This window comes from Fukomys damarensis, unplaced genomic scaffold, assembly GCF_012274545.1.
Source record: "Fukomys damarensis isolate Sample0158 unplaced genomic scaffold, DMR_v1.0_HiC HiC_scaffold_22, whole genome shotgun sequence".
NCBI classification, from domain to species: Eukaryota; Metazoa; Chordata; class Mammalia; order Rodentia; family Bathyergidae; genus Fukomys; species Fukomys damarensis.
The window spans coordinates 11926053-11939339 of NW_022900934.1; the positions used below are offsets into that span (position 1 = coordinate 11926053).

Here is a 13287-nt window from a genome sequence, read left to right on the forward strand (position 1 = left end):
TGGTACGGTACCTGCCTTGTAAGCACAAGGTCCTGAGTTTGATTCCTGGTACTGAAAAAATCTTTAATTGTATCATGGCTCTCACAGTTTTCCTCTTCGTTTCACTGCTAGTATCACTAACTTTCTTTTAGCCGTGGTTACCACAATGGACTCACTCTTGGCCCGTACAAAGACTCTTTGAATTTTCAAGTCAGATGTTCATTTAGACTATTGAGCAAAGTTAAAAACAATTAACAGTTTTTATGAACTTCGTTGTTCCAGTAGTGGTAAGTTCAAATTTGGAGCCATGCAACAAGGAGGTATTTGTCTGCCAGCCATAAGCACTCCTTAAAGCAGGGAGTGGTGGCGCGTGCCTGTAATCCCAGCACTCAGGAGGCTGAGGCAGGAGGATCGCTATGAGCTCAAGACCAGCCTGAGCTAAAGTTCCAGGTCAGTCTCAACCACATAGTGAGACCCTGTCTTAAAAAAACCAAAAGCAAAACAAAATGAAAATTAACTGAATGCTAATAAATTAATTGAGCCAAAGGAAAGAAAGGAAACACACCAGTCTTTCATAGAAGCCACGTTAGCACAACTGCTTGGCATTTACCAAGACGAAGTGTATTTCATTCTGAACCGAGGAGGTAAAACACTCAGAACTTGATGAATGAGCCCTGCCTTGCAATTGCAAGGTCCCAAGTTCGATCTATGGTACCAAAAAAAAAAAGTCATTCCATCATCCTTAGTGACCACTGAAGCCAAAATAGCAATGTAAAATTTGCTGTTTCCATTACCTTGTGAAGGCCAACAAACATAGTGAGTTCCAGGTCAGTCTCAACTACATGGTGAGATCCTGAATCAACAAAACGAAACAAAAAACCAATAGCAACAAAACCTAAAAGATGTTAGAGACACGCTGAACTTGAAATTAATCAAGCAATACTATAAAAATATGGAGGTTCCAGTTTATCAACAATTCCAGCATAAGTAAGTGTGTTTCCCAACATTCGGACATTCTGATTCTTCACTCCTTGAAAACAAATGCTGTAACTTCCTTCCCCGGTACTAAAAGGCAGGGATGTAGCTCAGTGGCACTCTGCCTGCCTTGCAAGCACAAGGTTCTGAGTTTGATCCCCAGTACCAAAAAAACTAGTAGTCCAGCAGGCAGCCAGGTGACTACACATTTCCTGCGGCTCCCAGACCTCAAACTTCCATGATAGCATCAGCCTGGAAAGTCCCAGGTGACATCTGATCTGCAGAGAAGGGGGCTGCTGGGGAAAAGCTCATCCATCCCTGCTCAGGCGTGCTCAGCAGAAGCCAGCAGTGTTTTTCTCTTGGGGAAACCACCGGCCCCAATTCGTACATATGCTAATGCCTCCTTCCCCTTGTGGGGAAAAAAAGACAAATTAACCTTAAATAATTTTAAAATTAGGATTTTATGGAGTCCTGAGGGGGTAGGGGGAAAAACTCAAAATTCTCTTTTATAAAAGTGTCAGCACCAGAAACCTGTCTTTAAGATGTTCTCAGATACATACTTTAGGGCTTTATTGCTAATTACAGACTTAAAACCGTGAAGTGTACATTGCTTGACAAGTTACACAAATGATTTCTTTTTGACCTTTTCAAGAAAAGCTTAAACAAATACAAAGGACAAGAAAATACGAATGGCCAAGAGTCTTAAAAGGATTTAGTAACAGAAAAGCCTCTACAGTGTCTGTCAGAAATTTAAAATGATAAACCGTGCAAACGCTCAAATCAAGGTTGTACACAACTGTTAGTATTTGTCCCTCAAAGTGGCAAACAAGTCATCCACTTAATTTATGATCACACAAACCATCGGGTCTGCTCAAAGTTCAGCTAAAGCAACAACATTGCCTATTATCTTCTGTAAGATGAAAACTGGGACAAGTTCAAAAGGAAAACTTGCTTTGTTTGAATGCAGCTGTGCTCACAAATCTACTTAATTCTTCCGCACAGTGGGCTTAGCCAGTCGGGAACGCAGATCAGAGCAGTGTCACACTGGCCGCCTGAAGGTAACCCTGCAGGTACTGCAGCGCCTCCGCATTGAGGCTGGTGCTCACCATCGATGGAACCTACAAAAGATGGAAACCGCTGCTGGCTGCTGCTGCGGAGGCTCAGGGGGAGCAGCCAGGCTCCATCCCTGTCCAAGGGAGCCGTCGCCCTGGGACGGAGAGGCCTAGCCCAGCGTTGTGGCGGTGCCTGCAGTGTCGCCTCTCTGGCAGGTCAAGGTGGGAAGACTGCGCATTTGAGGCTCGCCCGGACAGCGTGGTGACTTATCAAGGTCCCGTCTCAAAAGAAATGGATAGGGGCCGAGGATTTAGCTCAGGGCACTGCCACCACCTGCCTTGCAAACTCAAGATCCTGAGTTTGATCCCCAGTGTCCAAAAAACCCCCAAACAAAAACGGACTCGAGTAGATCCGGTGAGGAATTATTAGTGACACCACATTGGGATTAGGTATTAAAAATACCCTTACTGAAGATGCATAATGAAGTACTTCTGGGTGAACCGATACTAATGTCTAAGACTCACTCTAACTCTACCAAGAAAAGATTGGAAAAATGCTTGTAATTATTGAAATGGTACACAAAGGTATGTCCTATGCATGTCCGAAGTTCTCCATAATGAAAGGATGAAAATATAAACTTTCAGATAGCAACACTGTAAAAAGATGATGGCTAAATACAAGTACACAGCCATTAAATGCCACATTAATAACAGGATTATTTGAAACCGAGAAATACATTTCTATTCAAAGGACTTTTCTTCCTTTACCTTTACTTCTAAAAGTATTTACTTAAAGTATATTTGTGGAACATAACACTAGGGAAAGAAGACTTGTTTATACTAAAAATATGCAGGCTGAGGATTTAGCTCAGTGGTTCTGCCACCTGCCTTGCAAGCACAAGGAACCAAGATTGATCCCTGGTACCAAAAAAATTAAAAAATAAAAATAAAACTATGCTTTCCCTAAACTCAATGGAGCATGGTATGATCACGCCAACCGATGAAAACTAACACCACTTCCCTCCTCCTAGCAAAGTCTCCACCAGCACACAGCTCTGCGACCAGACACACTCACCCTTCCTGGACAGGCAGTACACAACTTGTGAAGTGACTGTGCCAGGTGAATTTTGGGGTTGTTCACCATCTGACCTACAGGGTCGTGCTCTTTCTTGCCAGCAAAGGCCAGCTGTGAGAATGCTGTCTGGTACCCTGGAGTGTCTTCTATGTCAACAAAATGCTCTTCATCCGGAATGGTGTCATCTTCAGGTAACTCAAACAGGCCAATCAGAGACTGTAATAAAGGAGTCCTAGGGCGGGAGAAAGCAAGAGGAAAAAACCTCAAGAAAATAAAACCAGCAATTCCTCAGAAACAGACATACAGACCCAGTCTGCAGAGCAGACAGATGTCTGAAGGGAAGACAGCCTACAGCACCCCAGTTTATCAGGAATGACACCAGCTCAAGCCCAACCGAGGTCTACTAATGCTAAGAGCTGTTGGAGATCAGCTTGCAGAGCTGCCAGGTCGCTGTGGAACCAAAAGGAGGAAAGGAGCGGCAAGTGGTCCCGACAAGAAGACCCTCCAGACACAAGTACAGAGGATCCCCCAGAAGAGCGGAAACAAACCGACGCAGAAGGCCACCTCTGGCCTAGGCCGCTCTCTCCCTTCACACTGCTTTTTGCGGCGTGGCTAGGTTTATGTCTCAGTCAAGACTGTCACAAAGCAGTCTCAAAACATCATCTAGACGAGACTCAGAGAGGCCCAGGAATCTACCTCCCTGCCGACCTGTAAGAAGAATGCTGTCGTTTTAGGCCTGGGAAGATCCAGTCACTTGCTGGATATGATGATTACTAGCAGAGAAGGTGAGATCAGAGCTCAGTTCTTTTGGCTCCTAGGAGAATAAGCTTAATTTTGCAGTGAGACAGGAAGAAAGCTATAACCTCCCAAGAATTTCAGTAAGGAGTACTTACCACAGCTTGGTGTATTCGGTGTCCATCATCGGTGGACATTCTGTTAGTAATTTTGTTATGCCAACTGCACAGATCTTTTTCTCTACATTTCCAGATACTTTCTGAATTTCAGGAATAATGATTTTTTCCAAAACCATTCCAAACATTCTGTTCATCAAAGTAAAATAAATATACTTAATATTAAATTAGACACCCACTGTAATTAAAACAGGGAAATGCTTAGATATTTTTTGCTCAGTGATTCCTTATTTTAAAAATTACCAGGGCTGGGGGATTTGGTTCAGTGGTTCCGCCGCCTCAGAATTCGATCCCCGGTACCAAAAAAACAAAACAAAAAACCCAACAAATAGGGCTGCTGCTGTTCTTGGTCAGCTGAAGACACCCAGAGGTGACAAAACAAACTTAAAAACAAAACCAACCTCCACTGTGTACCCAACTAGGCAGTCATCTTTTGTGAATAAACATCCTTATCTTATTTCAACTTTTTGTCTTAATATGCTTTTAAAAAATTGCTCAGATCTCCGAAAATTTAGAAAGGATTAAGGGAAAACAAAAAACCCATTCACCATCCAGCAGTAACTAATTTTAAATATTTCTGGATTACAAATTTCCCAATTTTCTTTGCTTATACAATTGTGTTAAATTTAAAACACGAGCAGGCCAATCGTGTTACTGCACACATTCTAGACGTAAAGTTTTTCACAGTCTTAAATGATGCAGAATCTTTATACTTTACGCCGTAACAATGCTCTGAGGTGGAAAAAGTGCATCAAAGATGTGGCGATTTTATTGCTGATTAAAGAGAGCATAGGTTGTGCTCTCTAGAAAGATGGAGCCAGTGGAGAATCTGGAAAATGGTTACATGATGATGATATTAATTATTATTATTATTATTAGTGGGTCTGGGGATCAAATTTAGGATGTTGCACTTGTGAGGCAGGTGGCGGCACCACAGAGCTAAATCCCCGGCCCTATAATATTCTTACAGAGCTGTGAAGAAAAAAAAAGTGGGCCGGGGATTTAGCTCAGTGGTGCCAGTGCCTGCCTCGCAAGCACAAGGACTGGAGTTCAATCTCTGGTACCAAAAAAAAAAAAAAAAGAGTATTTAAAAATCACAGATATCCCCAAACCAAAAACCATGAAAAATCATCAGTAAGACAGATACTTGTTTGCATTGAGAGGTGAATTTTCTGGCTTTTAAAACTAAAATGCAACAATAAATAATCAAACTTACTTTGGTTGTATACCATCAAATATTTCCTGTAATGCCAGGGCCCCATACTTGATGCAGTACAAATTAATAAAGACTAAGAAACCTGTTGAAAAAGAGAGTATCAATATAGGACGCGTCACGCTAAACTATCAATTGGCTAGAAGTCTGCCACATGAAACTTACAGATAAATATCACTAAAACCCTATAACCAACTGGCATCCAATAAAATTTAACATAATGTCCTTTACACACAATCTCAGAAGTATTTCTTTATAATTTTAATTCTACTGAAAAGGTGTTTTGATGTCAAAATTTAAACTAACCTTTGAAACAATACACACAAAACCAATTAAATATTTAGAGAACACCAACATTTTTTTTTGTTTGTTTGTTTTTTGAGACAGGGTCTCACTATGTAGTTGAGACTGACCTGGAACTCACTATATAGCCCAGGCTGGCCTCAAACTCAGCCATCCTCCTGCCTCAGCCTCCTGGGTGCTGGGATTACAGGTGTGCACCACCACGCCTGGCTCACACCAGCATTTTAAGATACTTTATATGCAAAGTTTATAATCAAAGTCTAAAGGTTTCACCTACTTTCCTTCATTTCAGTAAAATATCCGAAAGATGTACTTACTCTTGATAAACTTTGTAGTTTTGGAATTCTGAAGTCTTTGGAATAGTAGAAGGAAAATCTGCTTTCTGTACTGGTCAACTGATTCACTGAAGAATTGAATAAAAGCAACAATATAAATTCAGCATTTTTTGAGTACCTACCAAAAATCCTTGGTTAAATGTATAGGTTACTTTCACACTCACGGAGGCATGTGCTCTATTATACTGTTCAGAAGGTAAAAGCCTTGGTGGTCATTTGCTTTGGATGCAATTAGCTTCTGGAAGACACCCAGTAAACCAGGCTACAAAGAATCACATCAAATAATAAACAATTAAAAAGGAGACACGGGGGCCGGGGATTTAGCTCAGCGGTTCGGTGGCCTGCCTTGCAAGCGCAAAGACCTGAGTTCAATCCCCGGTACCAAAAAAAAAGGAGACACAGATTAGAATTTCAATATGTAAACAAGTGACACATATTTTGAGAAAGGATTCAACACTGAATAATCTGATTAGCCTGCTCTCAATTTTTCTCAAACATATCTGGGGAGTCTCCTACCACAATAAAGCTACTGCAATTCTTGACGTGAGCATATCTGGTTTTTATTTTCCACCATGGATTTAGGTGAATAGTAACTAAAGGATACCTAATTCTAATAAACCGCTCATTGCCATTTTTTTTGGTACCGGGAATCAAACTCAGGGCCTTGAGCTTGCCAGGTAGGAGCTGTGCTGCTGAGCTACATCCCTGGCACTTTAGTGCCATTTTCTACTTATTAATTCTTATTCTCTTATTTTAAATAAAGAAAACGTTAAAACCTGCCATCCGTAGTTTCTCCAAGCTACCTTAGAAAATTATAGTTAAGCTGGCATAGTGACACCCGCCAGTAATCCCAGCACTCAGGAGGTTGAGGCAGGAGGATTGGTGAGTTCAAGATCAGCATGAACTACATAGTGAATTCCAGGTCAGTCACAACTACACAGCAAGACCCTGTCTCAACGCCCCCCCCAAAAAAAGAAAATTACAGTTACTCAAAAATAAATCAAGACTCACAATTTTGTCAGCTGCAGCACTTGCTATTGTGTTTGAACCACGTTCTAAGAATGCTTGGAGAAGCCTCACTAAAGCAGGAATATTTCCTGTTCTTTCCCAAAGCACTGGCTGAAGGAGGTGAGGAAATAAGGCCATGTAAGATGACGGGATATCATTTTTGTGTGTTTCGAGAAGCAAAGACATCACTTGAAAGACATACGGAATAAATTCTGTTGAGAAAAGTAAAAGCAGCTGTCAGCTTCAGAGATTCAGGCTCTAGCACAAAAACCCCATATCCCTTAGGAAGGCTGCATTTTATAACCACCTTAACACTTTCGCTCCATTACAAAGCAACTTCCTATAAACTTACCTTGTACATCATTTTGTAAAATTTCGGTAAACACCATAAACAACGCCTCCTCAAAGTTTACAACAGCAGCGGGATTAGCTTTGCAAGTTATTCTTATGGATAAGCATATTGCTTCGAACATGTAGTGATTGAAGTGAGGTTTGCTTGGGTTCTAAAATCGGGGAAAAGTTACTGTTATTATCCAAGTGGCCATATTAAATATTATCAAAAACAAAACACCGATTTTTTTAAACATTGAAATTAGATGTCATTTCTTTTTTAAAAAGTTAGCATTAAGAACATCAACACCACACTAAACTAGCTCTTGTTTAGAATTTGAAAGTATTTTTTTATTTTGACAAATGCATTAGCTTTCTTGCTGCTGAGACAAAATTCCTGACCCAGTTTTTTTCCTGTGGTAGGAAATGAACTCAGAGTCTTGCATATGCCAGGCAGTGTAGCTCTGCCACTGAGCTACACCCGCAGCCCTATGTGGACTTATTCTTAATGGTCCAAAGTCCCCTGTGAGGAAAATAAGTCACTTCAGAGTCACAGGGGGAGGACTGTGCAAGTCGCAGCTCCCAAACCTGTGTGCTCTTGGAGAGCCGTCACCATACACAGTACTGGAAGAAATGAGAGCCAGGACACCAAGTCTGGGCACCACCAGACTTATCTTCTTTGGGCCTCAGCATCTGTTAGCTACAGACTAATGATCTTCTGAATAGGCAGTTTTCAGTTTTCTTTCTAAGCAATGAAACCCTGTGTTTCTTCAAAGAAAACTTCTCTTGGAATGACAGCATATAAAACTGATTTAACACATTCACGATGGGACTATAATTTATGTCTCACTGCCAGCAGGTCTGATTTTTTGTTTGTTTGTTTTTTGAGACAGGGTCTCACTATGTAGTTGAGACTGACCTGGAACTCACTGTGTAGCCCCAGGCTGGTCTCGAACTCAGTGATTCTCCTGCCTCAGCCTCCCGAGTGCTAGTATTACAGGCGTTGTGCCACCATGCCCGGCTTGTAATTTAATTCTTAAGTCTCGGTTCTGGGCAGCTGTGATTTAACTGTATTAGTAAAAAAGACCAATAAATATTAGATCCATCTGTACCACCAGTGGCATATGCAGCCCAATTGGACGGTCTTGTATGGGTGGGTCAGGCCGACAGGAATGTGTTGAATCAGAAGGTGGGGACTGTATACACACTGGGGGAAGCACAGGACTGTTTCCCTTCTGCCTCTATCCTGTAGGCCCAGAGTAGGTCAAGACCCTTACCCAGAACTCAGGCGAAACATAACTACTCTGTTCTTAAGTCCTTCTAATACTATGTCCTGTGTCCTGTGATTTCATATTCATAGCCAGATTAAGCATCTATAATGGCATTCTGTCAACCTTAGACTCATTTTTCATTTTTAAAATCTGGTATTAGTACATATGAATTAAAATATCTGTACAATGTTTAGTCTTCATTTGGGGAAAATAAGAGTAAAAGAGATACAAGGGCTTTGCCATTTTATGGAAATCCAAAATGGCCTCTTTTACGTCTAAGTGCAAGGCCCTACATCTAAAAAAGTTCTGGATCATTTGATTTTCTAAAATTTCCACAATGAACACGCTACTTTTGAAATGAGAACAGAAACACACTCAAGTTTCTGAGCCCACACTTAAAGATGGCTGCTGTTGTGACTTCAAACCGACAGTACCCTCGTACTTCTTAGAAAAGTCTCAATGATGGGCAAGAATACACAGACAGACCTTCTCCAACACCTCACCCAGTGCCAAGGAGTTCTGAGGCCCATTGAGAAGCAAGTTAAAAAGCAAACCCATTTTCAGAATTGGCTCTGTTACCTTACTAACTGCTAATAGCTTCTGTGTAAGCTGGGTGATGAGAGTAGGAATATAGGGGATTATGGCTTCTTGTAGGAGGGAGAAACTTCTCATGATAGCTGTAAAATACAAAAACAGTAAAAACAGTTTAAACTTTAGAATAAAACAGTAACGGATGGTGCCCACTTATCAGATAAAATTTTAAGATGCTTAATCCCAGACAGCTCTCATTTAACAATTTCCCTCCTTTTAAAATTAAGACGGGTTGGAAACAAAATTTAGCTGGGAAATTCTGAGTACTTTCAGAAGGCCCAATGCTTAAAAAAAAAGGGACAATAAAAATTACTAAAGGACAAAAGAAGCGAAGAGGAGAAGAGCACAATGGACTGGTATGGGTGAGTATCAGAGTGAGAGAAACTATGTTGGGTCATTTGTGAAGTCACTAGCTCCAGCATTAAGGAAGCACGGTACCAGCCTACAAGAAACTGAAGGAGAAAACTAGCTATGGATCTCCCTCAAGGAGATTAGAAACCTGAGACAAAATGTGAAAATACATACAAAGCCACAGGGTCCTTGCTGCAAAACACTGCTCTCATTAACAGAAGATCAAAAGCATTTGGCACGGGAAAGAAACACATCTGTGAGCTAAATGTAGGACAGTTCTTCCACAAGCATCATTCCCAGATTCGCGTCTATTAACCAAAGTACCTACTGTATGCCGGACCTAAGGGGCAGGGAGCCTTCCTCTCCTGCCTCCAGAACATACACAGGATGTTTCCTCTACCTGAGCTAAAGACTCACTCACCTTTCGACACACTGGTGGCATCTCTCCCTCTCACCTCTGCTTGGACATCAGCTCCTGGAGGAGGGCTTTCCCTGGCCTTGGTTAAGAGTCAGAGGATAGCTTAACGCCCCTCGTCAGGGACAACACAACCCTTTCACCACTCATACAACAGTATTTCTTGAGAAGGCATTACATATCCCATGCTCTTGGGAACCCAGGAAGCAATAATAAAGATCACAGACCAGTTAGTGTCCTGCTAAAAACCCATGCAAATACTATATACCTGGACACACACACACACACACACACACACACACACACCCTAAAGGGCCTGACCGGAGATGGAAGGCTCAGGGTTAGTTTGCTTTGCAAAGTATTTCCTATGATTCAGGTACTGTGCTAGGCTTCTGAGCGGCCACAGTGAAAAGACAGATTCTTCTCATCGTCCCCGAAGTCAGAGAGGGCACCAGGACACACTGACGCAGCACTTGTGTGCACTAAGGCCAAGCACGCAGTCAGCAGCTACTGCACAATCTGATCTATACACTTGGAAATTAATCCAGAAAAGGAAAAATGGAGTTTGCCATGTTTCTGTCATGAGAGGTTCTAGATCAAGCTCAGACAAAATGTTTCTGGGACAATTATTAGTAAACAATTCCTTTTCATTTAACATCTAAACCTATTTCTTAACAAACAGTATATGATTCAGGAGTATAACTCAGGAGTGTTTACCCATGTGAGGTTGAATGCTTAGTTATGATCTGTACACCAGGGAAACAGCCTACCTTTCATAATATATTCATTTTCTGAAGAGCCAGGAAGTGTGAGAGCTTTGAAAAGGTTTGTTAGCAGAATCTCAACAAACGGTGCGATTTCTGCAGCTGTAAAACTATAGATGAAAAAACAGCTTTCAGTCACTACCAACTCTTGAGACTGTCACTGTGGAACACCCTTGGCAACTACTAAATCACACTTCTCGGCATAAAATGAGCCATCTCCTAGCTGGCAGAGAGCCTTGAAAAATAACTGCTTACATGTGCTCATGTTAAGCTCCTTATACACACTTGGGACCAAATGCAATTGAACAAATCAAAAAGCCAAGTAGTCAACACCTTCTGAAACTGCAAAGGCCACCCCCGGGTCACAGGCATCACCACTGAGAACCACACACCGAAGCTCAGGGGTCTCAGCCGTCTATTTTTCCCGGGGTTGGAGGAAGCTGTTTTCTCTATCAGTTCTGGATGGAAGACAGGTACTGCCTTGACTCACTTCAAAGGCTGTCCTCACCATGGCTAAGCTCGTGTGTACCTCAGAGTTCTTGGTGAGGCAAAGAACTAAAACCTAAAACGATTTTCCATCTCTTACCCAGAGCTCAGTTTCTGCAGAATGGCCTGAAAGACATCATGGACTACCCACACCCCTACTTTTATCCTCAATAGGCCAGAACAGCCACTTTCTCGGCCCCTAGACAACTCCTCTCCCTGGGCTGTGCTGCATCTCAGAACTCAAGAGTATGAAAACAGGTACATGAGAAGAACTGTTCTACGATGCTGCTGAGAACCCTGCTACTGCACAGCATTCTCTCAGGGAAGCCTGAGATGCCCTGTAAGGTGTGACCCTTAATTAACTTGTGAACATTGTGACTATTTTAACTCAAGTTTTCCTCTTTTCCTCAGCTTCTAGGAGATTCAATAAAATTAGAGCACATTTCTGCTAATTAACAGTACTACTGTTATTTTCCTTTGCTCCAATTTACTTAACTTTACGTTAGAAGGCATTCTGGTAAGTTGCCTCAAATTCTTCTGGAATGAAAATATTAATGAATAAAAAGTACAATTAGTTTTTCTAACTACGAATGAAATTATGAAAACATTCAGAGATGTCTCTGACCAGTATACCATAGCCCCCGGCTTAAGCTGAAAATAAAGTCAAATACTTACAGGGTAGCACTGTTAGGCCCTCTCATAGTAAACAACCGTTCTAGAGCATGTGCTGCATAAGTGTGAACAACGACACTTTCAGCTTGAAGATGGTTAATCAAGAGAGGAACAGAGACCAAAAGATGCTCTTTTGGTACCTGAAAAATACAATAATAATACAAGCTGTACATTCAATGAAGCTACAGCTGAGTAAAAGAAAACTGGAAGAGAAAGGTTTGCTGATTTTAAGGCCACAGCTGTCATAATGGGAAATGATAGGGTTGAAAAATCAAAACTACTCATAAACGTTCAATTCCTATTCATTTTTTCAAATCTTTTTTTTTCTGAGCACAAAACTATGAGGGCAAAATCTATATCGTATGAGTACAACATAGAATATTAAAAAAAAAAACCATAGAATATATATCAAGGAGAAGCAGACTAATATTTCACCAATCTTAAGAATCACACTTCTGAGCTGGGAATGGTGGCGCATGCCTGTAATCCCAGCACTCGGGAGGTTGAGGCAGGAGGATCGCTGTGAGTTCGAGACCAACCTGGGCAACCTAGTGAGTTCCAGGTCAGTCTCAACTACATAGTGAGACCCTGTCTCAAAAAACCAAAAAACAAAGAACACCAATCATACGTTTGAAGATTTTCAATATTTTAAGGATGTACTTTTTGCCTGTAAGTACCTAACTGGTAAGAGTGAGAAGACACAGAAAACTACATAAAGGGGACCTACTGACCAAAATGAACAACTAGAGCATCAAAAAAAACCTCATTTGAGCCAGGGATTTATTAGCTCAGTGACACCACACCTGCCTCACAAGTGCAAGGTCCTGAATTTGATCCCTGGTACCCAAAATAAACAAACAACCCTCATCTGACATCTTGTGAGTTTGCTAAGGCACTAACATGATAAAGAGGAGAAAACCCACATTTATCCTGTGTTTCCTATATAGTCTGGTAATTATATTATCTATGTATGAGATGACAGAAGGTACAGCATAATACACTAAAAATCACAGATACATACTTTAAAATAATGCTTTTAATATAATGGAAAACTATCTCATTTTTTAAAGTGCTATTAAAAAACTGTTTATGATAGAAAAGTCTTTACCTGAAAGAACTAATAAATGTGTATGTTCTGAAAAAGCACTTATGATGCTTTCAACCCCCACCCCAAATCCAGTATAGGAAGGGACCAGAGGAACAAGGTAAAAACTATGAGAATGCAACCTTTTTTTATCCAAAAGTAGAACATGAGCAATTCTCCAATGTAAATGACTCTTAGCTCTGAAGAAAGGCACAGAAAGTGGGCAGAGGAATGAATCTCTTCTGCTGTAAATTAAAAGACTTAGGACATAATCGGCCATAAGCAATGTATGGACATTATTTGGGACCCAATTTTCATTTTATTTATTTTTTTGGTATCAGGGATTGAACTCAGGATTTTGCACTTAGGCATTAAATCCCCAGCCCTAGGACCCAATTTTTAATGGAATTTTAAAAAGACAAGACCTTAAAAAAAAAAAAAAAAAAAAAAAAAAAAAAAAAAAAACCAATTA

The 13287-nt window shown here is 40.9% G+C and overlaps 1 protein-coding gene across 1 annotated transcript in view; it reads right to left on the reverse strand.

The window, feature by feature from the left end:
• Positions 1-460: 460 nt before the first annotated feature.
• The window catches only part of Cse1l (chromosome segregation 1 like), a 39837-nt gene continuing 27010 nt past the window's right edge, over positions 461-13287 (reverse strand). Inside the window, exons 15-25 of the mRNA XM_010618241.3 lie at positions 11735-11871; positions 10580-10683; positions 9032-9129; positions 7204-7354; positions 6855-7063; positions 6008-6105; positions 5826-5911; positions 5209-5290; positions 3975-4121; positions 3082-3313; positions 461-2072 (exon numbers count right to left, since the gene is read on the reverse strand). Coding sequence (XP_010616543.1) covers positions 1983-2072; positions 3082-3313; positions 3975-4121; positions 5209-5290; positions 5826-5911; positions 6008-6105; positions 6855-7063; positions 7204-7354; positions 9032-9129; positions 10580-10683; positions 11735-11871 — 1434 coding nt within the window. The 3' untranslated portion in view covers positions 461-1982. The remainder of the gene's footprint in view (positions 2073-3081; positions 3314-3974; positions 4122-5208; positions 5291-5825; positions 5912-6007; positions 6106-6854; positions 7064-7203; positions 7355-9031; positions 9130-10579; positions 10684-11734; positions 11872-13287) is intronic.